At 40.6% G+C, this 27,998-nt stretch overlaps 1 protein-coding gene across 1 annotated transcript in view; it reads left to right on the top strand.

The window, feature by feature from the left end:
* F5 (coagulation factor V) overlaps positions 1-27,998 on the top strand; it is a 76,331-nt gene that overhangs the window by 31,558 nt on the left and 16,775 nt on the right. Inside the window, exons 7-17 of the mRNA XM_012187245.5 lie at positions 1,061-1,226; positions 6,421-6,598; positions 8,744-8,843; positions 10,777-10,988; positions 11,549-11,699; positions 13,630-13,842; positions 15,249-17,715; positions 21,400-21,562; positions 22,304-22,540; positions 23,430-23,640; positions 26,208-26,387. Of these exons, the coding sequence (XP_012042635.2) occupies positions 1,061-1,226; positions 6,421-6,598; positions 8,744-8,843; positions 10,777-10,988; positions 11,549-11,699; positions 13,630-13,842; positions 15,249-17,715; positions 21,400-21,562; positions 22,304-22,540; positions 23,430-23,640; positions 26,208-26,387 (4,278 nt within the window). The remainder of the gene's footprint in view (positions 1-1,060; positions 1,227-6,420; positions 6,599-8,743; positions 8,844-10,776; positions 10,989-11,548; positions 11,700-13,629; positions 13,843-15,248; positions 17,716-21,399; positions 21,563-22,303; positions 22,541-23,429; positions 23,641-26,207; positions 26,388-27,998) is intronic.

Below are 27,998 nucleotides of genomic sequence, written 5' to 3'. Positions count from 1 at the left end.
TAGTTGGGGATGGAGGAAGTAGAAAAATTGACAAAGACTTTTTAAAATGATGCAAAAGCCAACAAGATCTCTACTTCCTTGAAAGGAGAAAAGGGGAAGGAAACAGAAACATACGTGCAGATATTCTTTCTTGGGGTATTCCAGCCAAACTTCTGTAAATTTATAGAAAGACCAAGTTATGGATAGTGCAAAAGTTTTACCATGAAAAGATTGTCTTTCATAACAAGATGAGCACAAAGCAGAATCTAACCAGCTGAAGATTTTAAAGGACATCAGTGAATTCTGGTGGGAAAAAAATCAACTTAGGTTGTTATATGCTATCAGGCAAACAAAATAATGCTCTATTGCACATTGTTGCTTTAAAACTGTTAGGAGGAAGGTTCCTGTACATAAAAGTAAATATCACTATAGGAAATCATTGTGTTACCAAAATAATGTGTATAAAAGCAAGACATACAAAAAAGAGACACTTCTGGGATCATTTCAGTTTTTGTTCAAACTGAGTGGTCAAAATTATATTTGAAGTAATGAATTGTCACAATATTCCTGGAAGATAGAGTCCCAAATAACAATGAAATAATAAAACTAACATTACTGAGTTTAGGTACTTTTGTCTTTTTATAATTTCATACAGTATATATTAGTATTAATATTATCTTAATTTTACAGATGATAGGAAAAATGAAAAATTGATAAGATCTAAGTCGTGAAGTTTTAAGATGTATGGCAAAACCAATACAATATTGTAAAGTAATAATAATAATAATAATAATAATAAAAAGAGTCTGGAAATTACACAAAATTTTTCTCCCTTGAGAAGTACAAAGAAAACCTTTCCAATTTTTTCCCCCTAACTCATTCTCTCTCTTTCCTTTGCTTTTTATTCTTGCCTTCCTCACTGTACTAAAACAGTTTCAAACCAAAATGTTCAAAAGTTTTCTAAGTACTATATTCACTGTTATTATTGAAAACTTCCACAAATTTATTTAAAAGATTTGCATTTCTATCAGCCTTTATTTCTTCTCTCAAATTCTTCCATTTTCCTTACGTTCTAACTCAGCTGGGATGCAGGCTTACATAGACATTAAAAACTGTGCAAAGAAAACCAGAAATCCTAGGAAACTAACTCGAGACCAGAGGCGGCACATTAAGAGGTGGGAATACTTCATCGCTGCAGAGGAAGTCATTTGGGACTATGCACCTATAATACCAGCAAGCATGGACAAGTGAGTTTGGAGGGGTTCTTACTGCTGTGCAAATGTTCACGACATGGTCTATAGTGTCCTAGACTCATGGGGTCCTTGATCCATAGGGTGAAATGTCATGAGTTGACAGCTTTCAAGGAAATACGTGTATTGGATTTCATTTTCAAGTCAAACTGAAATTACTCCATACTCACCAAGAGAACTCAGCATGATAATAACTATAGTCATAGGAACAACAACAACAATAATAGCAGCTACCACTTGTTGAATGCTTCCTATTGTCAAGCAGTGTAGTAAACCTTTCTAAGAGCTTTAACTCCACAATTAGAAACAACTCATTTATTTCAGAGATTAGGAAATGGGAGAGCTGGAATAAGAAAATTAGAAGTTCAAATAGCTCTTAAACACTTGAAAAACACTCAAGCTCACTCAAGAGAGATATGCAAATTATTAATAAACTTCTGTGGAATACTATTTTTCACCTAGCATCAGACTCACAAGTTCAGATGAAATAACCTAGTAGCAAGACTGTCGGAAACAAGCTCTATCATGTATTACCGGTGAAAGAGTGAACTGGAAAATCATTCTAGAAGATAATTTGGCAGTATGTATTAAAATTACAAATGCATATATCTTTTGACCCAGCAATCCCACTCTGGGAATTTACTATACAGATTCATATATTTGCTTACAGGTGAAATGAAGTATGTACAGGATGTTCACAGCTGTACTGTAGTAGTAGCAAAGGCTTGGAAACAACCTATGAAAGTGAAAGTTGCTCAGTCGTGTCTGACTCTTTGTGACCTCATGGACTGTAGCCCACCAAGATCCTCCTTCCATGGGATTTCCCAGGCAAGAATACTGGAGTGGGTTTCCATTTCCTCCTCCAGGGAATCTTCCAGACCCAGAGATTGAACCTGGGTGTCCTGCATTGCAGGCGGATTCTTTACCATCTGAGCTACCAGGGAAGGCCTGAAACAGCCTATAATGTCCCTCAATAGGAATGTATGAGTGTATTCACACAGTGGAATACTAGATATCTGTTTTTAAAAGGATGCAAACATTCTCTCTCTACTAATACAAAAAGTTCTCCAAGAGATATTTTTAAATTAATAAGTCAAGGGAACAAGATGGTAGAAGAGCAGATTCCCCTACTTGTATCCCCCAACAAGGGGATACCACAGAAATACAAAGGAACACAAGAGACTACTACAAACAATATATGCCAACAAATGGGATCAGTAGCAGAAAGGGAAAACAGTCCTAGAAATATGCACTCTACCAAGACTGAATCAAAAACAAACAGAAAACCTGAACAGATCAACAAGTAAGAAGATTGAATCAGTAATCAAAAACCTTGAAATAAAAGAAGCCCAGAGCCAGATGGCTTCACAAGTATATCATACATGAATCCTCAAACTCTTTCCAAATATTAAAGAGTAGGGAACATTTCCAAACTTATTTTACAAGGCCAGCATTACTCTTATACCAAAGCTAGATAAGGACATTATAAGAAAAAAATTACAGGCCAATATCCTTGATGAACATAAATGCCAAGTTATCAAAATATTAGTAAACTGAATTCAATACCACATTGAAATGATCATAAACCATGATCACACCTCCTGATTTCAAACTATATCACAAAGCTATAGTTATCAAACAGAAAAATAATGTCATAAAAACAGGCACATGGACCAAATGAACAGAAGCAAGGACTTAGAATAAATATATGCATGTATAGTCAATTAACCTTTGACAAGGGCACTAAACATACACAATGGGGAAAGGATAGTCTCTTCAATAAATGATGCTGGGAAAACTGGATATTCACATGCAAAAGAATAAAATTAGACCCTTAGCTTATTACATACAACATATACAAAAGCTAAGTAAAAATAAATTAAAAACTTAAATGCAATATCTGAAACCATAAAACTCCTGGAAGAAAACAAAACAAAGAAGCTCTTTGACAGTGGTCTCAGCAATGATGTTTTTGGCTACGACACCAGAAGCACAGGTAACAAAAACAAAAATAAACAAGCGGAGCTACATCAAACCGAAAAACTTCTGCAAAAGAAACAACAAAATGAAAAGGTAACCAACAGAATGGGAGAAAATCTCAGCAAACCATGTATCTGATAACAGGTTAATAGCCAAAATACTGGGTTGGCCAAAAAGTTTATTCAGGTTTTTCCACACTATAAAAGGAACTCATGTAATTCAATGGCAAAATAAACAAATGAAAATAGCCTGATTAAAAAATGGGCAAGTACTTAAACTGACATTTTCCCTACAGAAAACATACAAATGGCCAATAGGTATATGAAAAGGTGTCCAGCATCACGAATCATCAGGGAAAAATCATATCCTTGATGAGCTATCACCTCACACCTGTGAGGATGACTAGCACGCAAAAGAGGTAACAAGTGTTGATGAGGGTACAGAGAAAAGGGAATCCTTGTATACTGTTAATGAAACTATAAATTGGTGCAGCCTTTATGGAAAACAGGCTTCCCTGGTGGCTCAGACAGTAAAGAAACTGCCTGTAATGCAGGAGACCTAGGTTCAATCCCTGGGTCAAGAAGATCCCCTGGAGAAGGAAATGGCAACCAGCCGGCGACGGAATGAAACACCAACACTGCAGAGTGGTTTAAATCTTTATATTTTTAACACTTGCTTCTTACAGCTGCTTTATTTTATATATCCCTTGCACAACAACCTACAGGGCAAGCTGCCAAGCACTACGATTCAGAGACTATACAGTGCACAGGCGCAGGGCGAGATAACCTTTTCCTTGGCTTATTTACTGCAGCTAAGACTTTGTTTTGGGGAACTTCCTTATCAACTTAGAATCCGTTTTGTCCCAAGGTCTGTTCCTTTTGAGGAATCAGAGAAACATCCTTGTGTGCAAGCAATGTTCTTTTCCCATGGGAACAAACAGGATTCTTAGCTGAACATCTCGTTTGCAAGAATGTTCAGCCCTGGTTGAGAGTCTCGTTTGTAAGCACTTCTCAACCTTCCTTAAACCTAGTTCCCTACACTGGGCAGAACATCTCATTTGCAAGAATGTTCAGCCCTGGTTGAGAGTCTCGTTTGCAAGCACTTCTCAACCTTCTTTATACCTAGTTCCCTACAGCAACCCACTCCAGTATTCTTGCCTGGAGAATCCCCATGGACAGAAGAACCTGGAAGCCCATGGGGCTGTAAAGAATCAGACACAACGGAGTGACTAACACTTTTACTTGTGGAAAATAGTAAGGAACTTCCTCAAAAAATTAAAAATAGAATTACTGTATGATCCTGCAATCTCACTTCTGGGTATATATCCAAAGGAAATGTAGTATATACTGTCAAAAGAGATGCCTGTACTCCCATGTCCACTGCAGTGCTAATCATGGCAGCTTAAACGTGGAAACAACCTAAGTGCCTATCAGTGGAGATATAGATGTGTATGTATGTTACAATTATATGTGTAATAATTGAATATTATTCAGCCTTAAAAAAGAAGGAAATCCTGCCATGTGCAATAATACGGATGAACCTGCAGGACATTAGGCTAAGTGAAATACTCCAGACACAGAATGACGTATGCAGAATCTAAAGCTGAACTCATAGAAGCAGAGAGTATAGTGGTGGTTGCCAGGGGCTGAGAGGGGGAGGGAATGGGAGAAGTTGATCAAAGCATACCAATTTTCAGTTTTAAAATGAATGAGCTCTGCAGACCTAATATAGAGCATAATATATTAACTACAGTCAGTAACACCATAGTTAATAACATTGTATAATATTCTTGAAATTTGTTAAGACAGTAGATCTTAAGTGTTATCAAAATTAAAAAAATAAGCAACTAGGTGAGGTGACAGAAGTGGTTATTAGCTTGATTGTGATAATCTCATATACTCGTATACAAATCATTATGTTGTAAATCTCAGATACATACATTTGTCAGTTATATTTCAATAAAGCTGGAAAATGCAACAAAAAATTCAAGGTATGGTACAGAATATGCAAATAGCTCCCTTTTGTTAGAGGCATGAGAGGATAAGAATAGTTATATCTGCAAGTCATATTTGCATAAAGATGCTCTGGAATTATCTACTTGAAATGAATACAGATAAGTATTTAGAAAATGCAGGAAGAGTTAGGGAAGCGGGGTTAAGAAAAAAAAAAAATCCAGATTGCTCTGTAGCAGCAATCAGTGCTTTTTATTGTATAGAATAAATCCATAAAATGGATAAACTCTGTTATGGAACTCTGCCTTTACAAACAGAGGCAATAAAAAGGACCAAGGGGGAAAGTAGTTCATGTTACCTCCCCTAAATCATTTATTGCAGTAGCTACAGAAGACAGGTGAAGGCAGTTGGTTTTCAGTTGGCACCAGGATTGGGTGGATGGTAGAAGGGATAGCCCAACAGTACAGAACTATGTTTAATAAAGACAGGAGAAACTTCCCAGAGTGGGAATGTGTTCTTTTAGAGATGGAGAAATACCTGGAAAGCCAATTGCTTGTTGTTTTAGTCACTAAGTTGTGTCTGACTCTTTTGCAACCCTATGGACTGTAGCCCTCCAGGCTCCTCTGACTGTGGAATTTTCCAGATAAGAATACTGGAGTGGGTTGCCATTTGTCTCCAGGGGATCTTCCCAACCCAGGCATCAAATCCACATCCCCTTCATTGGCAGGCAGATTCTTAACCACTGAAATTCTTAGCCACCATGGGAGCCCGTAGGAAAGCCAGCAGGATACTATAAATTAAGTGATACCTAAGAAAAATTCATAGTGTATCTTATCCTTTCATCCAAGCAGACCTTTCAGAGATAGCTACTCTAGAAACCAGAGAGATAGGAAGATGTAAGTAGCTGCTTCTAACCAAGATTATGACTTTATCAATGGTGGAGGAGACAGATCAGAGGTTTCCAGTTTTCCAACTAGAGAGAAGATATCAGGACTTTGCAAATCACACCAAGGTTTCCCTCCCTGCCCCACCCCCCACCCACCCCACCCCCCCACCCGCCCCACCCCTCCCCCCCCCCCCCCCCCCCCCCCCCCACTCCTCCCCCCCCCCCACCCTACCCCCACCCCCACCCCCACCAAGAAAACTAGCATTTTATCTAATTCAAGAGCAGAACTTCTAAACATAAGGGTGTCTCCCATCCTATTGGGGTCTCTACTTGAGAAAACTATTTAATCTTTTGAACTTTATTTCACTTTAAGAAAATACAGATCTCTGCATTTGGATAATTTCTCAAACCGAATTGGAAAACATTATAAGAAGGTTGTCTACAAACAGTACCAAGATGACTCCTTCACCAAACGCCTGGAGGATCCCAGTAGCGAAGGAGATGGGATCTTGGGCCCTATTATCAGAGCCCAGGTCAGAGACACACTGAAAGTAAGTCACAGAAATACAGAACCATGGAAGAACTTGAATAGTGAAAAACAGATGATAAGTACTGGTTATTTATTTTTTTTAACGTGTCCATGTAATTTTTAATTCAAATGTGGTTTTAATTCTTTTTCATATTTGCATTTATTATAGCCTATCTCATAATACAAATCATCTAAAATAGTCGATCAGATTATAAAGGAATAAACCAAGGAGCCGATGTAACTGAGGTGAAGGATAATGTGGGGACAAAGAAAATAAAGCCAAGAATAAGCATGATGAAACACATACCATATGCTCCTACAACATCTGCAAATTTTGTCCTAGGCTTTCTAGCAGCCAAAATAAACAGGTAAATAGGTCAGGCAAGATTCACAGTAGTCATAAAAGTACAATTTCCCCTGTTATTGAGACTTAGAGAAAGTTATCCTATGGATGCTTAAAAAGAGCATGCTGTGTGATGTGGCAGATGGGATCCTTGACCCATCTACAACTGGTATGATAAATTTAAAAGCTGCATAGCTTTTTATTTAATTATATTTGTTTTTAATTGATTGATGATTCTTTACAATATTGGTTTGATTTCTTTTTGGAGGCCTTGGGGTCTTCTGCTATCATTTAGAGGTTACTCTGTAGGAGTTGTTCCATATTTTCATGAGTTTTTGATGTATTTGTTGGGGGCACAGGTGATCTCCCTGCTTATTCCTCGGCCATCTTCTTCCACTTCCTAAAAGTTGCATAGCTTTTAAAAATGTTTCTCATTATAGCTGAGAACATAACCAAATTGAATGAAAACAATTCATCAATGTGGTCTAAGCATGTAGTTCTCTGATGATTGGTCTCTGATGAATGTAAATTTTGGTATGTGTCAGGAACACTGAGTGTTCCTTAGGCTGATTTCTTTACATGTTGTATCATGTCATCATCTTATCTTTTGGTAAGAACTAGACAGCAGAGAATTAAAAGTTGCAATCTTAGGCTAGAGTCTAGGATGAATATAATCTGCAGATTAAGGATGACCCAAATGCTTTGGCAAGCAACCAAGTAGAAGATAAGATTAACGTTGTTTTTTTTAGATTAAGGAGGCTAATTAGGACTCCTGTGTGATGAAGCTGCTTCCTTCATCTCTTCATGGAAATGAACTAAGAGGATGAGTGAAGTCGCTCAGTCGTGTCTGACTCTTTGTGACCCCATGGACTGTAGCCTACCAGGCTCCTCTGTCCATGGGATTTTCCAGGCAATAGTACTGGAGTGGGTTGCCATTTCCTTCTCCAGGGCATCTTCCTGACCAGGGATTGAACCCGGGTCTCCCGCATTGTAGAGAGACGCTTTACCATCTGAGCCATATCTGCAGACAAAGCCAATTCTGTTCATTAAAAAAATAATAATAACCAAAGGGCAGAAAGCCACCTTTCTCCTGTTTCTCTCTTCCTTCCCTCATTTCTGATCCCTTTAGGTGCTCTTAGGAAGTATAAAGATGCCTCATTGGAAATTCAAGATCTGGCTATTTGCTATGCCCCATCAAGAAGATGTTTTTTGAGGGACTTCCCTGGTAGTCCAGTAGCTACAACACTGCACTTCCAGTGCAGGGGACCCGGGTTCGATCCCTGGTCAGGGAACTAGAATCCATGTGCCACAGCTAAGAGTTTGAATGCTGCAGTTATAAGACTCTGTATGCCTAGAAGACTGAAGATCCTACAGGCCCCATCTAAGAGCTGGTGCAGCCATGTAAATAATAAACAAGTATTAAAGAAAGAAGAAGATGGCATCAAGGACACGGGTTTGGGAGATCTGGCAGACTGGAGAAGGGAAGGAGCAGATTCAAAGGCATATGTGGTCCAAGCCAAAAGGACAGGGCAAGGGAGGTGGGGCTCAACTTGGAGAGGGTGATGTACCGTGAGGAAAACGTTACTCCAAAGGTCAGACTTCTCTTTCCGTTTTCCACCTTACTATGTAAGTGGAGCTTTCTCAAATGCATCTGTCAGGTGATGGGGAGAGGTTGCCCCTCACATACACAGTTATTAGTTTGCATTCACATAAAGACACACACACACATACGCACCATCCCACAAGTAAATATGCAAAGCTAGCATTGTCTGTTCTCATGATTGACCCTAAATCCTGAAATAATGATTTGAATTAATTTTGTAGATCGTGTTCAAAAATATGGCCAGCCGCGCCTACAGCATTTACCCTCACGGTGTGACCTTCTCTCCTTATGACGATGAAGTCAATGCTTCCTCAACCTCAGGTGTGAATCTTTCACGTCTACTGAATGAAATACTGACCTCTGAGAGACTGTCATATTTAGTCCTACTATCCGTCTTGCCTGTTAGTATAACTTGTACCATCAGATAGTACACATGTAGTGTGTGTGCTAAGTTGCTACAGTGTCTGAGACTCTTTGTGACCCTAATGACTATAGCCTGCCAGGCTCCTCTGTTCATGGGATTCTCTAGGCAAAAATACTGGAGTGGGTTTTCATGCCCTCCTTCAGGGGATCTTCCCGACCCAGGGATGGAACCCGCATCTCCTGTGTCCCCTGCATTGACAGGCAGGTTTTTTACCCCTAGTGCTGCCTGGGAAGCCCCAGTATACATGTAGGGGTATCCTCAGAAACATAACCAAACACTGCTTACTTCAGGGATTTTGTTTATTCTGATGACTACAAAGTATGGTGTCCTTTGTTAGTGTAATAAGCAGCCTCAAGTGAACCAATATCTAATAGCTACAAGCTATCCAGAATAAAATGTGGAAAATTCTGAAAGAGACGGGAATACCAGATCACCTGATCTGCCTCTTGAGAAACCTATATGCAGGTCAGGAAGCAACAGTTAGAACTGGACACGGAACAACAGACTGGTTCCAAATTGGAAAAGGAGTACGTCAAGGCTGTATATTGTCACCCTGCTTATTTAACTTCTATGCAGAATACATCATGAGAAATGTTGGGCTGGAAGAAGCACGAGCTGGAATCAAGATTGCCAGGAGAAATATCAATAACCTCAGATATGCAGATGACACCACCCTTATGGCAGAAAGTGAAGAGGAACTAAAAAGCCTCTTGATGAAAGTGAAAGAGGAGAGTGAAAAAGTTGGCTTAAAGCTCAACATTCAGAAAACGAAGATCATGGCATCTGGTCCCATCATTTCATGGAATTAGATGGGGAAACAGTGGAAACAGTGTCAGACTTTATTTTTGGGGGCTCCAAAATCACTGCAGATGGTGATTGCAGCCATGAAATTAAAAGACGATTACTCCTTGGAAAGAAAGTTATGACTAACCTAGATAGCATATTCAAAAGCAGATACGTTACTTTGTTCACAAAGGTCCGTCTAGTCAGGTATTTCCAGTGGGCATATATGGATGTGAGAGCTGGACTGTAAAGAAAGCTGAGAGCTGAAGAACTGATGCTTTTGAACTGTGGTGTTGGAGAAGACTCTTGAGAGTCCTTTGGACTGCAAGGAGATCCAACCAGTCCATCCTAAAGGAGATCAGTCCTGGGTATTCGTTGGAAGGACTGATGCTGAAACTCCAATACTTTGGCCACCTCATGTGAAGAGTTGACTCATTGGAAAAGACCCTGATGCTGGGAGGGATTGGGGACAGGAGGAGAAGGGGACAACAGAGGATGAGATGGCTGGATGGCATCACCGACTCGATGCACATCAGTTTGGGTGAACTCCAGGAATTGGTGATGGATAGGGAGGCCTGGCATGCTGTGATTCATGGGGTCGCAAAGAGCTGGACACGACTGAGCGACTGAACTGACTGAACTGACTGACCCTGAGTTCTGGACATCTCCCAGGAGGCTCAGTGGTAAAGAATGCGCCTGCCAATGCAGGAGCCTCAGGAGACACAGGTTCAATCCCTGTGTCAGGAAAATCCACTGGAGGAGGAAATGGCAACCCACTCCAGTATTGTTGCCTGGAAAATCCCATGGTCGGAAGAGCCTGGTGGGCCTAGGGTCATAAAAGAGTCGCATATGACTTAGAGACTAAACAGCAACAACAATTCAGAATTCTATCAAATGGAGCTTAATATACAGAGAATATCCCTTTCTCAACACTGATTCTATTGAGAGCTCAATTATTTTAAATTACTCATTCATTTTTTACTTTTTTATTTTTTCCATGAAATAATTTTGAAAATCAAAACCAATTTTGAATATATTTTCTTTTAGGCAGCAACACCATGATCAGAGCAGTTCAACCAGGGGAAACCTACACTTATAAGTGGAACATCCTAGAATCTGATGAACCCACAGAAAACGATGCTCAGTGCTTAACAAGACCATACTACAGTAATGTGGATGTCACAAGGGACCTTGCTTCTGGACTGATAGGGCTTCTTCTAATTTGTAAGAGCAGATCCTTGGATAAACGAGGCATACAGGTACTTTGTCTCTGAAGTAACCTTTCAGAAATTGAGAACTTCTGATGGGAATAGAGTAGTTCTCCTTGTTAAATAATGGGGATTTTGCTTCTGAAGAACAGAGAATATTTAGTAGTCCTTCTTTAGTGTGAATATAACAAGGCTTATTCCTTTAGTTACTTTATTGTCTTATTTATTTCTTAGATAAGTCTTCTATGGACTCTACTGGAGAAGACAAGTCTACAGTGCTATAACAGTACTTTTTGTTTGTTTCAAATTCCAGATTTGTCCATACTGGCTACATGATAAGCAAGTCACTTAGTTTCTCTTTATTTTTTCCTTTCATCAAAACAGTGTTATTCCTTCCAAAAATTTTTGCAGAGCTGTTTTGGGGCTCAGTGAGACATTGCCTGGTAAAAGTGACTCTCACAGGGCTTTGTTCACAATGGGCCCACAGATGTCTGAATTTGTGGCTCCACGGGCCCCGAGACCTGTGTGCTTTTGGTTTCTGAGAACTCAGTGTTGTAGGGAATCCATAGGCTAGGATGCTAATCACTGAACACAGCACTTTTATCCTCCAGAGGGCAGCAGACATTGAGCAGCAGGCTGTGTTTGCTGTGTTTGATGAGAACAAGAGCTGGTACATTGAAGATAACATCTACAAGTTTTGTGAAAATCCTGAGAAGGTGAAACGTGATGACCCCAAGTTTTATGAGTCAAACATCATGAGTAGTAAGTCGGAGCACTCTTTTTGTCCATCAGTTTTTTATTCCCATGGCTGAAGTGTGACTGTATCAAGAGGCAGAGGTGTGAATTAGAATCCACTCACCTCTTAGTCTCACTTCCAGTCCAGGAATTTGGTGATGAAATTACTGGGTGATAAAGAAATCTTTTTATAGCAGGAGGTCAATGCTTGTTATCCTTCGACACCCTGTTGGTTTCTTGCTTCAAATGTGTGTGTGTGTGTCTGTCTGTCTGTCTGTGCGTGTGTGTTTGTGGGTGCATGAGCACCTGTGCATGAACACATGCTCTGAGCCGGGAAGAACAGGGTGAAGGGTGGGGGTGGGTGAGGGAAGAGGCCTTGGTCAGAGGTGTCTGAGGATTTTAGACTGGGTGCAAGGTGAACAGTCTTTATGCCCAGGGCAGAAACAAAGGAAATGATCTAAAGCTAGACTGTCAAATAAAACTAAGCAAAATGCAAACAGGGAGCCAAGAGTCTTAGAAAGCCAATCCGTGAAGAGTTTTGAAGCGAGCAGCAAGAAGCACAGAACAGAAAGAATAATCTGAGTCAAGATTCAGCAGGCTTTTCCGTAATTTTAAAGTCCGTGCTCAAAGCCACTGCTATGGGAAGTCTGGGAGAAACTTCACTGAGCCAGCTGGAAGCAGACTTCTCCACAAGGGCCAGGGTCCCTTTCCTCAGAGCTGGGAGTCACTGAACTCATTTTCTCTCACAAGTAATCACAGAAAGGAGGACAGTTTCTCCACAGACTGTTCATATAATTTCAGATGACTGACATTTGACGATTATTAGAACTGGCAGTTACCAGGAAAATAACTCTGAACACGGAGTCAGCCTCAGCTTTTTTAGCTTAATTTCATTTTGGCAGCAAACCTGTCATAGTTCTAGACCAGTGCTGTCCATTTGAAATTATATATGAGCCATAAATACAATTTAAAATTTTCTAGTAGACATGTTAACATTAAAGAGAGAAAGGTGAAGTTTGTTTTAGTAATATATTTTATTGAATATATTGCAAATATTATCATTTAAACATATAATCAATATTAAAATTAAAGAGATTTACTTTATTTCTTGCTAAGTCTTGGAAATCCAGTGTGTATTTTATACTCACAGCACGTCTCAATCCAGATTATCCATATTTCAAGTGCCCAATAGTCACGAGTGGCTAGTGGCTACCATATTAGTGCAGCTATAGACCATTTAGAAAAGCTTCCAGAATCAGATACAAAGTAAAAACATATTAGGTCAGCTATGTGATAAGTATTTAAGTACTCACTAGTGCCAGGCATTATACTAGGATGAGGGTTATAGTGGTAACCCTGGCAGACATAGACCCTGCCCTCATAGAAATCATCTGTGATTTTATTAACATGCTTAGTATATATGTAAATACTGATACTGCCTAAAAATGTATCCCATTGAAAGATAATGAAAATGTCTGAACTTGATAGCTGAGTGCAAACTAGAGATTATATAAATGCTAAGATGGAGCAATAAAAACTGCAAAATATTCTAAACAGTCTTCGTTTTTAGGGATAATTACTTGTATTCAATAACTAATGCTTCAAGAATTTGACTTTCTTATATTATGCTTTTTCTCCAGGTAAAATTACTCTAGATAATATTCTAAGTTGACCCTCAGAATATCTTTGAAAGCAGACCTAGAGTATAAAATATACACTTAACAAATGAATGAATAAATCAATGTGAATGAAAGGCTTTGTTTTTATCCTGACCTTTCTCCCTTAGCTAACTTTAAAGGATAAGTTCTCATTTGAAAAGTCTGTGTTTGATGTTCAGTCTGGTAAAGCTTATCCCATATAATCACTAAGACACAACCAGAGCATCATTGGGTTATCATTAGCCACATTCCCTTTTGTTGGTATAGGCCTGATGTTTTAACAGATTTCACTCTTTCAGCTATTAATGGCTATGTGCCTGAGAGTATACCCACATTAGGGTTCTGCTTTGATGACACCGTCCAGTGGCACTTCTGCAGTGTGGGAACCCAGAATGACCTTTTGACCATTCACTTCACTGGGCACTCATTCATCTATGGAAAGAGGCACGAGGACACCTTGACCCTTTTCCCCATGCAGGGGGAGTCCGTGACTGTCACAATGGATAATGTTGGTAAGACTTGGATATTTAGAGGGGATCCTCTGCTCTGCCTGGTCTGCTGCAGCTCTTCAGACTACCACGCTTCCTGGGCTTCTCTGATTCTTGGTGGGCTTTCCTTTCAATATTATTCATGATTTCTGTTGGGGGAATTGATTACTCAAATGGGTCCAGTTCTTTATGTGCATTTCATTTATCCTTCTCTGGGCTGAATGAGAAGCAAAGATAATAACAATAGAAGGATCAAGCATCACTTTGAGAAGAAAGTGTGAGCATTCAGCCACAGCACATTTCTTTTACCAAATGCCTTTTTCAGCTTTTTAAGACAGCCATCCCACACTAGGGTTAGCAATAATCCAATATAGTACCTTAGAGGTGGGCTTCACGATAGCTGTCATGGGCTTTGGAGTTCATCAGATCCAGGTTCAAAACCTGCTCTGCCATTTGATATCTGTTTAACCTTGGACAAGTTACTCCACCTCACTGAGCCTCAGTTTATTAATCTGAAAAACAGAACAATAACACTTTACAGAGTTGCTCTGACATTCATTGTAATATGCACCAAGTGCCTAGGACTCAGTAGACAATCAACATGTTATATCTATGGAAGGTTTGCCAGGAAATCACATACCATTTCAAAGAGATTCAGTATTGTCCTGGATCCACTTGAATTATTTATTCCTTAGAAATATCTTGATGTTTCTTATTTCTTGGGAAACAATAGAAACAATAAGATGTTTCTTATTTCATCATCTTTCACCTAACTTCAGCTCTCTAACAAAATGTGCAACTCACAAGAGCTTTGATATTCAAAGACCACTTCATTCTTGGGCTTCCCAGGTGGCTCAGTGGTAAAGAACTCGCCTGCCAGTGCAGGAGACATAAGAGACCTGGGCTTGATCCCTGAGTTGGGAAGATCCCCCAAGGGCATGGCAACCCACTCAAGTATTCTTGCCTGGAGAGTTCCATGGACAGAGAAACCTGGCAGGCTATAGTCCATAGCATCGCACAGAGTCGGACACGAATGAAGTGACTTAGCATACACGCACATTCATCTCTTTTTGAATATATTCTAAAACAGGGACTCTCAAACTATTTGTGCTGAAAGTTTTTCTCCCTAATCTGCACTGACCAATATTTTGGGTCCATATTCTGTCAAATGAGATCAATGTGCTGATCACACGGTTGGATGTCATGGAAATGTCAGATTACAAAAAGGTTTCCTATACCCTTTCCTCTCGATTTCATTCCTTATGTCACTGTGGAACAGTAACCAGCAGTTCACAGATCAATTGCAGTCCACAGACCACAGTATCCCTGATGAAAGTTCACTGGAAATTATCTGCTACAATGGACCATAGGGTTTTAAATATCTTTTTCTGTCCTCAGAGTTCTCTATTCTGTTTGTTTCTCTTTTGTAGGAACTTGGATGTTAACCACCATGAATTCCAACCCAAGAAGCAAAAAACTACGGCTGAGGTTCAGGGATGCTAAGTGTATCCGGAATGATGATGATGACTCCTATGAGATTATATATGAACCTTCAGGATCTACAGCCATGACTACAAGGAAAATGCATGATTCTTCAGAAATCAAAGATGAAAATGATGCTGACTCTGATTACCAGGAAGAACTGGCTTCAATTCTAGGTCTTAGGTCATTCAGAAATTCATCACTGAATCAGGAGAAAGATGAGCTCAATCTTACCGCCCTAGCTCTGGAGAAAGACTCTGAATTCATTCCTCCAAGTACCAACAGAGATCTTGGTTCAAATTCTTCTTCCCCAAGAAATGTTAGCAGGCTTATTGCCAACAACTTTGCAGAACCTCTGAAAACTCTTCTGCACCTGGAAGCCCCTGCGGCTGGTCCCGCGCTGGAACACGCTGGCTTAGATAAGAACTCAACTCTCAACCCTCCCATGGCAGAGCATTCCAGCCCTTATTCTGAAGACCATAGAGAAGATCTTCCACTCTCAGATGTCACAGGGATAAGCCTACTTCCATTTGGCACAGGATTCAAAAATCAAAAACCTGCCAAACATCAAAGATTCCAGGTAGGAAGAGGCCGAGCAGCAAAGCACAGGTTCTCCCAGACAGAATCCCCAGCACATAAAACCAGGACACATTTAAGCCAAGACAACTCTTCTTCTTCCAGAATGGGGCTCTGGGAGGACATTCCCAGTGATCTGTTACTCTTACAACAAAAGGATCCATCTAAGATTCTGAATGGAGAATGGTATTTGGTTTCTGAGAAAGGCAGTTATGAAATAATCCAAGATGCTAATGAAAACAAGACTGTTAATAAGTTGCCAAACAGCCCCCAGAATGCCTCAAGGACTTGGGGAGAAAACATCCCTTTCAAAAACAGTCATGGAAAGCAGAGTGGCCACCCAACATATTTGGTAACTAGACGTAAACCTCTACAAGACAGACAGGATAGAAGAAATAGTAGATTGAAGGAAGGCCTTCCATTAATTAGGACACGAAGAAAGAAAAAGGAAGAGAAGCCTGCATACCATGTTCCTCTATCTCCAAGGAGTTTTCAGCCTCTGAGAGGAGAGGTCAATGACTCATTTTCAGACAGAAGACATAATCATTCATTGTTACTCCATGCGTCCAATGAAACATCTCTTTCCATAGACCTCAATCAGACATTCCCCTCTATGAATCTTAGCCTTGCAGCCTCACTTCCTGATCATGACCAGACCTCACCAAATGACACCAGTCAGACTAGCTCCCCTCCAGATCTTTATCCGACAGTGAGCCCAGAGGAACGCTATCAAACATTCCCTATTCAAGACTCTGATCCAACACATTCTACTACAGCCCACAGTAACAGATCTCCTCCCACACAGCCCAGCCAGATACCCAACTATGACCTAAGAAACCAGGCCATCCCTACTGATGTGAGTCAAATTTTCCCTTCCTTGGAACCTGAAGTCTGGCAGACAGCTACCTCTCTAGACCTCAGTCAACCATCCATCTCCCCAGACCTTGGCCAGATGGCCCCTACCCCAGACCTTGGCCAGGAGTCTCTCTCTCCAGACCTTGGCCAGAGGGGCCTCTCTCCAGACCTCAGCCAGGAGTCTCTCTCTCCAGACCTTGGCCAGACGGGCCTCTCTCCAGACCTCAGCCAGGAGTCTCTCTCTCCAGACCTTGGCCAGACGGGCCTCTCTCCAGACCTCAGCCAGGAGTCTCTCTCTCCAGACCTTGGCCAGACGGCCCTCTCTCCAGACCTCAGCCAGGAGTCTCTCTCTCCAGACCTTGGCCAGACGGCCCTCTCTCCAGACCTCAGCCAGGAGTCTCTCTCTCCAGACCTTGGCCAGACGGACCTCTCTCCAGACCTCAGCCAGGAGTCTCTCTCTCCAGACCTAGGCCGGACAGCCCTTTCTCCAGACCTCAGCCAGGAGTCTCTCTCTCCAGACCTTGGCCAGCTTGATCTCAAGCAGACATCACCTCCTCTAGATCTTGATCAGACATCCCACACTTCTGAATCAAGTCAGTCATTGTCTCTTCCAGAATTTGGTCAGACTTTCCCTTATGCAGATATTGGTCAGATGCCATCTCCTCCACCAGACTCCACACTAAATAACACTTTTATACCAGAAGAATTTAATCCACTGGTTGTAGTAGGCCTCAGTAGAGATGATGGAGATTATATTGAAATTATTCCAGGGCAGAAGGAAGAGAGCAGTGAAGAAGACTATGGTGAATTTGAATTTGTAGCCTATAATGACCCTTACCAAACTGATCTTAGGACAGATATCAGCTCCTCCAGAAATCCTGACAACATTGCAGCATGGTACCTCCGCAGCAACAATGGAAACAGAAAAAATTATTACATTGCAGCTGAAGAAATATCCTGGGATTATTCAAAATTTGTGCAAAGGTTTGACCAGTTCTTATATTCTCATTTTTTCCACTAGTGCTAAAAAAAGTAATTACAACAGTCTAAGAAGATGATTTTGGACAAATCGTGCTAAGTATAATTTAGTTCCCCCATATAGTGCAACTTGGCTTATACTGTTTCCATTGTCAATTTCAAGATAAGCTTTTCCACTTCAGGTGACATCTGGATAACACAAAAGCCATCTCTGTGAGAAGTCTTTGATATGCTGTACTTAAATCAGCACCCTCCTCTCTCTTCTTTGCTCATCAAATATATTCCTACTCCTTCTTGCTCCAGTGCAGAGCCCAATCTATCAATGTTGTTGTTGTTTAGTTGCTGAGTCATGTCTGACTCTTTGTGATCCCATGGACTATAGCCTGCCAGGCTCTCTGTTCATGGGATTTCCTAGGCAGAATACTGGAGTGGGTTGCCATTCTTCCTCCAGGGATCTTCCCCCACCTAGGGATTGAAACTGCATCTCCTCTGTCTCCTGTTTTGGTAGGCAGATTCTTTACCACTAGCACCACCTGGGAAGCGACTTATCAATAGCTATAGGATAATCAATACGATTTCACTGAAGTTGGCTTCAAATCTAAATTTGTGATGTAGAAATCTCCTTTTGCCATTACTTAACAAAAATATTTTTAAATTGTTAACTGATTAGTATGAAGTATATACCATCTTGATGAAGATTAAGTCAAATTCCATGTGATTCCAGTTGCAGAGGTCAAGGGTATAAAGTAGCTTAGAAGCAAAAAGCAAGTTTATGCCCTCGATTGAGCCATTCATTAGATTATGATTCATCTTGATTGGAACTTTTATTTTAACTTGGTTTATAACATCACTCAGTTAATAATTCTTTGTGTGTGTGTGTGTGCTCAGTCGTGTCTGATTCTTTATGACCCCATGGACTGTAGCCGGCCAGGCTCCTCTCTCCATGGAATTCCCTAGGCAAGAATACTGGAGTGGGTTGCCATGCTCTCCTCCAAGGGATCTCCCTGACCCAGGAATTGAACTTGCATCTCTTATGTCTCCTACATTGACGAGCAGGTTCTTTACCACTAGTGCCACCTGGGAAGTCCAATAACTCCTTAATGAGGGCTTATTCTCTCCTAGGCATTGTGCTAAGCGCTGAGACGGTAAAAGAGAATATAAATGCAAGTGATTCCTGCTCTGATGGAACTTGTGTCTAGTTGGGCAGGTAGATATGAACCAAGCACTCATATAAATAAGTGTAAAAAAATTAACCATGATGAAGACCAATAAGGAAAGGTGATCAGTGGTGATATGAGAAGTGGGAAGTCTGACTGGAAAAGTGACATTTGAGTTGAGATCTGAAAATGAACAGAAAGTGGAGAGGGGAGAGCATTCTAGACAGAGAAAACAGCATGATGAAGGCCCTGGGGAAGGAGGAAGCCCTGAGACTAAAGGCCTTGGTAGCTGAAGCTCAAGATGAGGGTGTGTGCTAAGAAAGTGTTTGGCTAGCTCTGTAGAGATAAGATACTACTAGGCTTTGTGGGCCCTGGGAAGAATTTCGATGTTCTTCCAAGAGCAGTGAGAAACCGTCAAAAGTTTTAAGCCACTCCTAGTTGATTGGGATATTTGCAGTCTTTTTAACAAGCAGTTACACAAAGTGGGTCCCAAGATCTGCTTCAGCTCTAACATTTTAGGGTTCTAGCCACTTTTCAACCATAGAGTTGAAGGAGTTGATGCAATTTTGTAAGTGGACTGACTTACAACAGAGAGTTTTTAATGGATTGACATGCATTTTTTAAAGTTAGTTTTCATTTTAATTTTCTCAATTATGGAAAACCACATTGGACTGGGTTCTGTATTCTGGGATGACAAGACAGAGAAAGAAGAGAAAGGGGTACAAAAAGCAACTACAAATTCTTGGGTATAGCTGATGACATGGTAGCTGATGGCCATATTTATACTGTCTAAATATAGCTCATAGCTTTCACAAAAGCTAGCTGTTACCCTAATAAATTAAAATCAAAGTGCAACTAGAGTAAGTAAACACAACACATGGTGTGATTCAGAGAAATTATTTCATTAATCTGGTGCCAGTTAACGTCTGGTGCCAGACATTTCCATATTAAAACTCTGAGTTTAAGAGACTTTCTCCTGTGACTTCCTATTTAACTGTAACACCCTTTACTATATGAGAATAAGTAGTTTATCTGGGGATTGCTAAGCAAGTTCCTGAGGGAGTAAGGTTTTCTAGAGTGTAAAGAGATGAAACCAGTTCCTTCAAAACCTCATGTGTGTCGCGGGGGAGAATCCCATGGACAGAGGAGCCTGGCCAGCCACAGTCCATCGGGTCACAAAGAGTCAGACGTGACTGAAACGACTTAGCACACACATTTATGTATGTTCTAGGGGGCTGTATACCATGCTTAGAGTCTGGAAGCATGGGATTACTAGTATAGCAAGACTAGAAAGTAGGCAGAATGGGATTCTCTAATAATGGCTTGTACTGTATAACAAATACTATGAGATTCATGGGTGAGCTTCTGGCCTGTTTCCCAGATTCTTGGAGAAGGAAATGGCAACCCATTCCAGTATTTTTGTCTGGAGAATCCCATGGACTGTAGCCTGTCAAACTCCTCTATCTGGGGTCGCAAGAGTTGAATACAACTTAGCGACTAAACCACCCAGACTCTAGGGAAATCTAATATTCAGTAGGAAAATCTGATATGCTCTAGCCCCAGACTGAGCTGGTGAACCACATACAGAATGATGTGATCTAGCAAAAGCAAATGTGGGGAGAGTGGCTACTTTCAGAATATAAAACACCTACCCATCCAGTGGCCTTTACAGAGGTGACCCTCTAAATCAACTGACCATTATCATCTGCCTGTCCCAAACCCTGGCACTATTCCATTGCATGACTTTCTCTACTTTTAAAATTAAAATCTGCTATGTTGATATCTGATTATATTTGTCATTCATTAATTGGAGTTGTTGTTGTTTAGTGACTAAGTTGTGCTTGACTCTTTGCGACCCCCATGGACTGTAGCCCTCCAAGCTCCTCTGTCCATGGGATTTTCCAGGCAAGAATATTGGAGTGGGTTGCCATTTTCTCCTCCAGGGGATCCTCCCAACCCAGGGATCCAGCCCCTTCTCCTGCATTGGCAGGCAGATTCTTTACTGCTGAGCCACCTGGGAAGCCTTATTCATTAATACATAAAATAAATATCTGCTTACTATTAGCCAGGTACCTTGCTAGGCACTGGAAATAAAAATTATAAGCAAGCTAAGCACAGTCCCTGATCTCACGGGGCTTTCACTCTAATGGTAGAGTCAGATTTTAATAGATAATCTCACAAATAAATAATATATAATTTACTATATATACTATAGAAACCCTATAAGAATACTACAGGGATTTACTATATATACTAGAGTAACTTTGTAGAAATTTAGGGAGTGTTAGAGAGAGATTTGATCCAGTCTAAAGGGTCATAGGAGAATATGCTTAGAAACAATATGTGAGATGGGAGCTAAATGATATTACTGGCTTATGATTTTAGTCACTTATATTTTAATTCATTTGTTCATTAAATATTTTCAAATATCTTGTTTATACTAGATGCTATGTTCAGAAACAGAGAATTTCCTCAATTCTTTGAATGGTCTTTAATTTGTTCTTTTAAACAAACGCTATTACTTTCATTTCAGTGAAGACACTGATGATGTTCCAGAGCACACCGTATTCAAGAAAGTAGTTTTCCGAAAGTACCTTGATAGCACTTTTACCAAACTTGATCCTCAGGGGGAGTATGAAGAACATCTTGGCATACTTGGTCCAGTCATTAGAGCTGAAGTGGATGATGTTATACAAGTAAGTTATCTTTCGAGCATTGATAAGATCATCAGAGGAATTTCCACAAGCACCAGAGGGCTGTAGAGATGGAAATGGCAAGAAAGCTGTAGGTGACTTATTAATTTTCTAAAATTAACAAATAACTACATTTCTTTTCAAGACTGCTTACCAACTCACTTTCCACTCTTCAAGAAAAAAAAAGAAATGATCTCACAAATTTATTTCTTCCCCTGCCAAGTTCCTGTTCATTCTATATAGGCCAATTCCATCTCTCTGAAGAAACTTTCTTTAATTCTCCCAAGCTCTCCTAAACATTCAACTGAATTGCTCCTCCCAGGCATTCCCACCAAATCCCATCCATACTTTGTTTACAGTACCTTTTGTCTCCATATTTTTAACTGGAATTCACATGTACATGTCTCTTTACACCAGTAGCTTGAAATCTTATTGTGAGTAAAACCAAAGCCTCATTCATTTTCAGATCTGTAGCACCTATCTTTATCATTTCATTTGTAGATAATCTTTGAGCCTAAAAACAAACCTGTTTTGGTGTTTCTGGAGAAAACTACATGGGCCCTATCTCATTGGATGATTGTAAAATTAGATTAAATAATACACAAAAATTACTTTGCAATTCTAAGCATTCAATATATCTTAGATTCAATTGAATAGCCATCCAGTTTAGCCCATGATGCTGACATTTGGGGGGTTGGGCTTTATTAGCTTAAATACATTTGTGAATCATCCCTTTCTTTTTAGGTTCGTTTTAAAAATTTAGCATCCAGACCATATTCTCTTCATGCCCATGGGCTTTCCTATGAAAAATCATCAGAAGGAAAGACTTATGAAGATGACTCTCCTGAATGGTTTAAGGAAGACAATGCTATTCAGCCCAATAGCACTTATACCTATGTATGGCACGCCACTACACGATCCGGGCCAGAAAACCCTGGATCTGCCTGTCGGGCTTGGGCCTACTACTCAGCAGTGAACCCAGTAAGCATAGCCACTGAAAATTTTTGTCGTTCCCCTACGTTGAGTCCATCAAATGAAATGTCACGATTTCCTAGTAAATATCTGTCCTGCTTTACATGAGGCATGTTTAAGGATCAGGGTCCACAGTCAACTGCTGCCAAAACCAGGGACTCTCCATGCAGATCTTCAGAAGACAGTGAGAAGCATTTGTTCAGTGGAAAGGAGGAAGGATTACTTGAATGGTTAGCCCCAGTTAGAGTGACTGCTTTACAGAGGAAGATGTTTATCTGCAATTTCCTTGAACAAGCTTTCCTTGAGAAAGCTATCTCCTGCTCTTTCTTTTTTTAAAATAAAAGAACTATAAATTCAAGATTCCTCCATTTTGATGGTGGTAGAGACAGCATAGACTTAGATTTCAATTTCTATCCTATCACTTACTGTGTAGCCCTAGGAAAGTTACTTGATCTCTCTCAGCCACTGTTCCCAGAGTTAAAAAGGAGGCAACCGTACATAGCATGTAGAGTAGGCACTTGGTAATATTTGTTCAATCAATCAATGAATTTATTTTTTACCATATAGCATTGTTGTCAGAATTAAATAAGATACTACAGGGGAAATATTTAACCTAACAGATACTCAATAAATAGTATTTATAATAGTATCCCTATCATTATCGTCACCATAGTTATCATTACTACCATGTTGAAATAAGGGATTAATCAGAGCAAGGCAATATGAGCATCACAGAATGAAGACAATAAATATCCAGGTTTATTAAGCTATAATTCATTTACAATCTTCCAGAGCCTCTGAGAAGGTCTCCTTTTCAATAGGATCCGTGATTGTCAGAAGAGCAAAGAAAATCGTGAGAAACCGTGAATGTGCGCTGTCTGCTCTTACTGTCTTCCAGGAAAAAGATATCCATTCAGGCTTGATAGGGCCTCTTCTGATCTGCCGGAAAGGGACACTTCATAAGGAGACCAACATGCCTGTGGACATGAGAGAATTTGTCCTACTTTTTATGGTCTTTGATGAAAAGAAGAGCTGGTATTACGACAAGAAGCCCACAAGGTCTTGGAGACACACATCCTCAGAAGTCAAAAACTCCCATGAGTTTCATGGTATTTTCCTCTGACTTTGATCTCATCTCTGAACCACCTTACTGGGTGACAGTGATTCCTGCCCACAGGTCTTCTCAAAATCAGATATAAGATGCTTCTGTGGAAACAGGAGCTCTAACTAAAACCAGATCCTTAAATGTCTACGAGGCTGATGTCACCTGCCAGGTGACAGTGTAGGTGAAAGAGAGCAGACAAAATCTGAAAGATAGCACACAACGCTGCTGCAAAACAAACCCAAACCAAACAACAAAAAGTCACTGGGCTTCAGCTGGTAACATAAACGGGAAAGGAATTAGTATTGTTCTGCAATTAAACAGTTAATAAATCTGTTTCTTGATCTCTACGGGATCAATTATTTATGTAGAAGTGATCGCCCACATATACTTCCAAAATAAGAATGACTGTCATATTTGCAACTCTCAGCAGTTCACAGGTGGAACTCAAAGAATATGAGAAGAAAGTGATTTAGGAAACTAGGAAGAGTGCCAAGATAGCATTTGGGTGGGAAAAGAGGGAAAAGTATATTTACTCTGAAATCCATTTGGGAATTTAGTCAGTAAGTTGGCAGTGGAATTACAGTTTTAGGGAAAGGCAGAATTTAGGATATGGTGAACAATGATATCCTAAGTAATTAGGATTTAGAAATCCTAAATTTCTAAAGAATTTAGGAATTAGAAAACAAATGAAGATCCTGTTTTCAGAGTTTGATGAATAGAGGTGATTGCTATGAGATTTCTGATCAGGAAGGTCCTGTGCTTTGGGTGATGGGTCAGTCATTCAATGTAATAGGAAAGAAGAAAGTTGCTATTGCTTCAAGAATTAAAAAAAAAGACATTATAAGCAATATTCAATTCACTGCCACCTCTCCCAGCCAGTCATCAAGGCTAAGCTGGTCTATGCTCCCTCTCCCACCCCATTTACCTACTTAGGCTACCCCTTTTTAGCTTATTTTTCCTAATTAAACTTCTACAATTGTAGAATTCAATCTGATCTCACCTGTAAGAAAACAATATGATTTACAATCTGCTCCAAAACCCCACCCTCTGGACTCTGCTTGGCACACAAATTTTAAAAATTCTATTATGTAGTCTAGAATAGAGTCGATTGAGAGCTGACCAAGAGACTCCAGGCAGAGCTTTCTTTTCTCTTCTCCTACCATCTCTAGGCCTTTCAGCCCAAGGTGCTTGGTCTCAAGGTAGGAAGCGCATCCTCTGAAAACCTCTCAACCCAGTGGGAAAACACAGACTGCAGAAGCAGGCAGGCTGTCTCGCGGTTATGTCCTTTACCTGCTGAGTACCCTCGAGGCCCTGCTTCCTGATTATTCAAGGAAAGACTAAAATGCATCCTGTTTAATTTTAGTTTTAAATGTAATGTCATCTAAATTGCTGTAATTTGGTAATCTTCCACTGTCAAACTTATCAGGGTATTTGATAAGCAGACCACCTATGCCTGGCCTCTGCAGTATGCACTAAGTAACTATGTGCTGAATTAATAAATGAATGAATGAACTCTATCACTCAGCTAAATTCAGCACCTGTTTATTGAGCACTTGATACTTTGAGCATCTTTCCTTCTCTACCTAATGTAGTGGTTTGACCTAATAACTGTTGGAGATAACCTTTATTTTTAGGAGATCTATTCACTGAAACTAAGATGAGGAAGTGAGGCTGATGTTATGAGGATGTAGACAGGTGCTCTCATACCTGATATAATTTTAAGGGGGCCAAAATGATCCAAACTCTTCTCCCTCCAAAAATTCATTTGCTTGGTTCCTGAAATTCCACAATAGTTCCTTTAACTTTAGAAGAATAAACAACAACAGCTATCACCACCAGCAAAACTTCCCTCACTTCAGTCCCAATTAAGTGCAAGGTGGCTCTAAGCTTTATCATTAAAATTTTATATGCATTCTTTTTTAAGATGACCAGGTTTATCAGATGCTTAAAAACATACACACTTCAGTAAGGGGAGAGTTGATAAAGTCTGAGAACCCTGGACATCCCAGCTGGGAAAGGGGCAGAGGAGCACGCAGACAAATGAGAGGATAAACATGAATCTCTAAGGTTGGTGGGTCCAACAGAGATAAAGCGCAGCTTCCTAACTTTGCCTGGAACTCTTTCTGAATTTCGGAGGCCTTAGGGTGATACACTGCATATCCCCTTACTTACCTTCTTTTCTCTAAAGACTAGAGTTCACTTATCTGCCCACATTAGTCCTTCTCTTTTTAAGTAGCCCAGGGGAATTCATATTATAAATGTAAAGAATAAATGGATAAAGCACAGAACAGGAAACATGTAAATTTGAGGAAAAGAGTGATAAACTGCTTTGAAAGGGGACTCACCCACACTTCTGCCTCAGGCTGGTGTGAGAAGTGGTTCTGTTTCAGTCTCTCACTTATATTAGGAACTGTAGGAGGTCCCTTACCATGCCTGGGCAGGGTTGGGGGGTGGGTAGGCATGCGACTAATAAAGAAGATGGGTGGTGAGTGGAAGGCCCTATATTTCCTTACCAGCCTCTCTCCTGGTAGACACAGATTTCTAATTGACTGCAACTTTCTGTCCTTTCAGCCATCAATGGGATGATCTACAACTTGCCTGGCCTGAGAATGTACGAGCAAGAGTGGGTGAGGCTGCACCTGCTGAACTTAGGCGGCTCCCGAGACATTCACGTGGTTCACTTTCATGGCCAGACCTTGCTAGAAAACGGCACTCAACAGCACCAGTTAGGGGTTTGGCCCCTTATGCCTGGTAAAATTCTTGGCAATGGAAAAAGCTCCCAGTAACAAATGGCGAGGCTGTAACTTAGCATCTGTAACTCTCTCCCATTCCCTCTTTGTGCATCTCCTTCCAAAGCAGTCATGCATGGGCTCTGACATGGATCCTGGGCAAAGCTATAGTCCAAAACTGCATGCACAGTACAGAAGACTCAGCCAGTGTCTGCGCTGTTCGCAGCACAGCGCAGACTAAATCTCCAGACCAGCTTGGTTCTACAGAGATGCTGTGTCTACTGCAGGTTCTCCCAAGCTATTATGTGTCAAGCAGGCCAGGTCTTAAGCTGATTACAAAATGAATCCCACAAGGATCAGGCATCTAAAACATTCTGTTGGGCAGAAATCAGAGACTAACCAGGATTTCAGTGTTCTTGAATTCTACTCCTCAGTCTTATCACTCTGATATCTTTGGGCTGTCGAAATCTGAATCTTAAACTGACTTATGAAGTGAAGAATATATTTTTAAATGATTATAAAAGCCAAAGAAAAATTAGTATTTAAATCTTTTCATATGCAAAATAATGACTAGGTTTAAACAAACTACAACCATCAAAAATGATTTTTGTTTCCCAGTGAATTGCTTGTAGGTGTGTATTGATTGTAGCTGTGTGAGTAGGAGTGTGTTTGATGCCATTGATCCTCAAACTGTAGTAGGCATAATAAAAACTTACAAAGCTGGTTAAAATGCAGATGCTTTGGTCTGGTGAAACTTGGGCAGGAGCCCAGCAGTCTGCATTTTTAATAAGCAGCCTACCTTCCACAAATGGTACCTGAGAAGCTAGTCAAGGCAATTCCTTGATAGGATTTTGAGTGGGGAAGTTGCTGTGTGAATCAGCCTCAGAAGTAGGCAAACAAGTCCAAACAGGCCCGATGTGGTTAAGGATGGGGGAAGAGAGACTCCCCAGGTGGTGCAAGGGGTAAAGAACCCGCCTACCAATGCAGGATAAATGGGTTTGATCCCTGGGTTGGGAAGATCCCCTGGAGGAGGGCATGGCAACCCACTCCAGTATTCTTTCCTGGAGAATTCCATGACAGAGGAGCCTTGTGCACTACAGTCCATGGGGTCATAAAAGAACTGGACAAAACTGAGCGACTAAAATTGGAGAAGGAAATGGCAACCCACTCCAGTGTTCTTGCCTGGAGAATCCCAGGGACGGGGGAGCCTGGCGGGCTGCTGTCTATGGGGTTGCATGGAGTCGGACACGACTCAAGAGACTTAGCAGCAGCAGCAGGAGAGCGACTAAAACAACAACGAATCACACACGGAGTAAGCTGGAGCCTCCCAGCAGGAGGTTCCTTGAAACTTCTGCCTATCTGGGGCTGCGCACACACTCAGAAGGGTTGAACACGTGAAACAAGTGCTGACCAAATCTGCTGAACAAACAAAAATAATTACAGTGTATGTAGTTTTTTGTGTTTGGAATAAGGAATGTACTTATTGCTGGCATACACCCTGGAAAATGGGATTGTCCTGCTGCTAAGGGTCATTAGCAAACTCAGGCCCTTCGGCATTTAGTTTGACACACCCCAATAGGATACTACAGAAAGAAAGACTGAAGCGACTTAGCACTCTCGCACACGGGGGAAA

This window comes from Ovis aries, chromosome 12 (genome assembly GCF_016772045.2).
Source record: "Ovis aries strain OAR_USU_Benz2616 breed Rambouillet chromosome 12, ARS-UI_Ramb_v3.0, whole genome shotgun sequence".
Classification (NCBI taxonomy): Eukaryota; Metazoa; Chordata; class Mammalia; order Artiodactyla; family Bovidae; genus Ovis; species Ovis aries.
The sequence above is the reverse complement of the archived record's forward strand: the minus strand, read 5'-3'. Positions and strand labels throughout refer to the sequence as shown.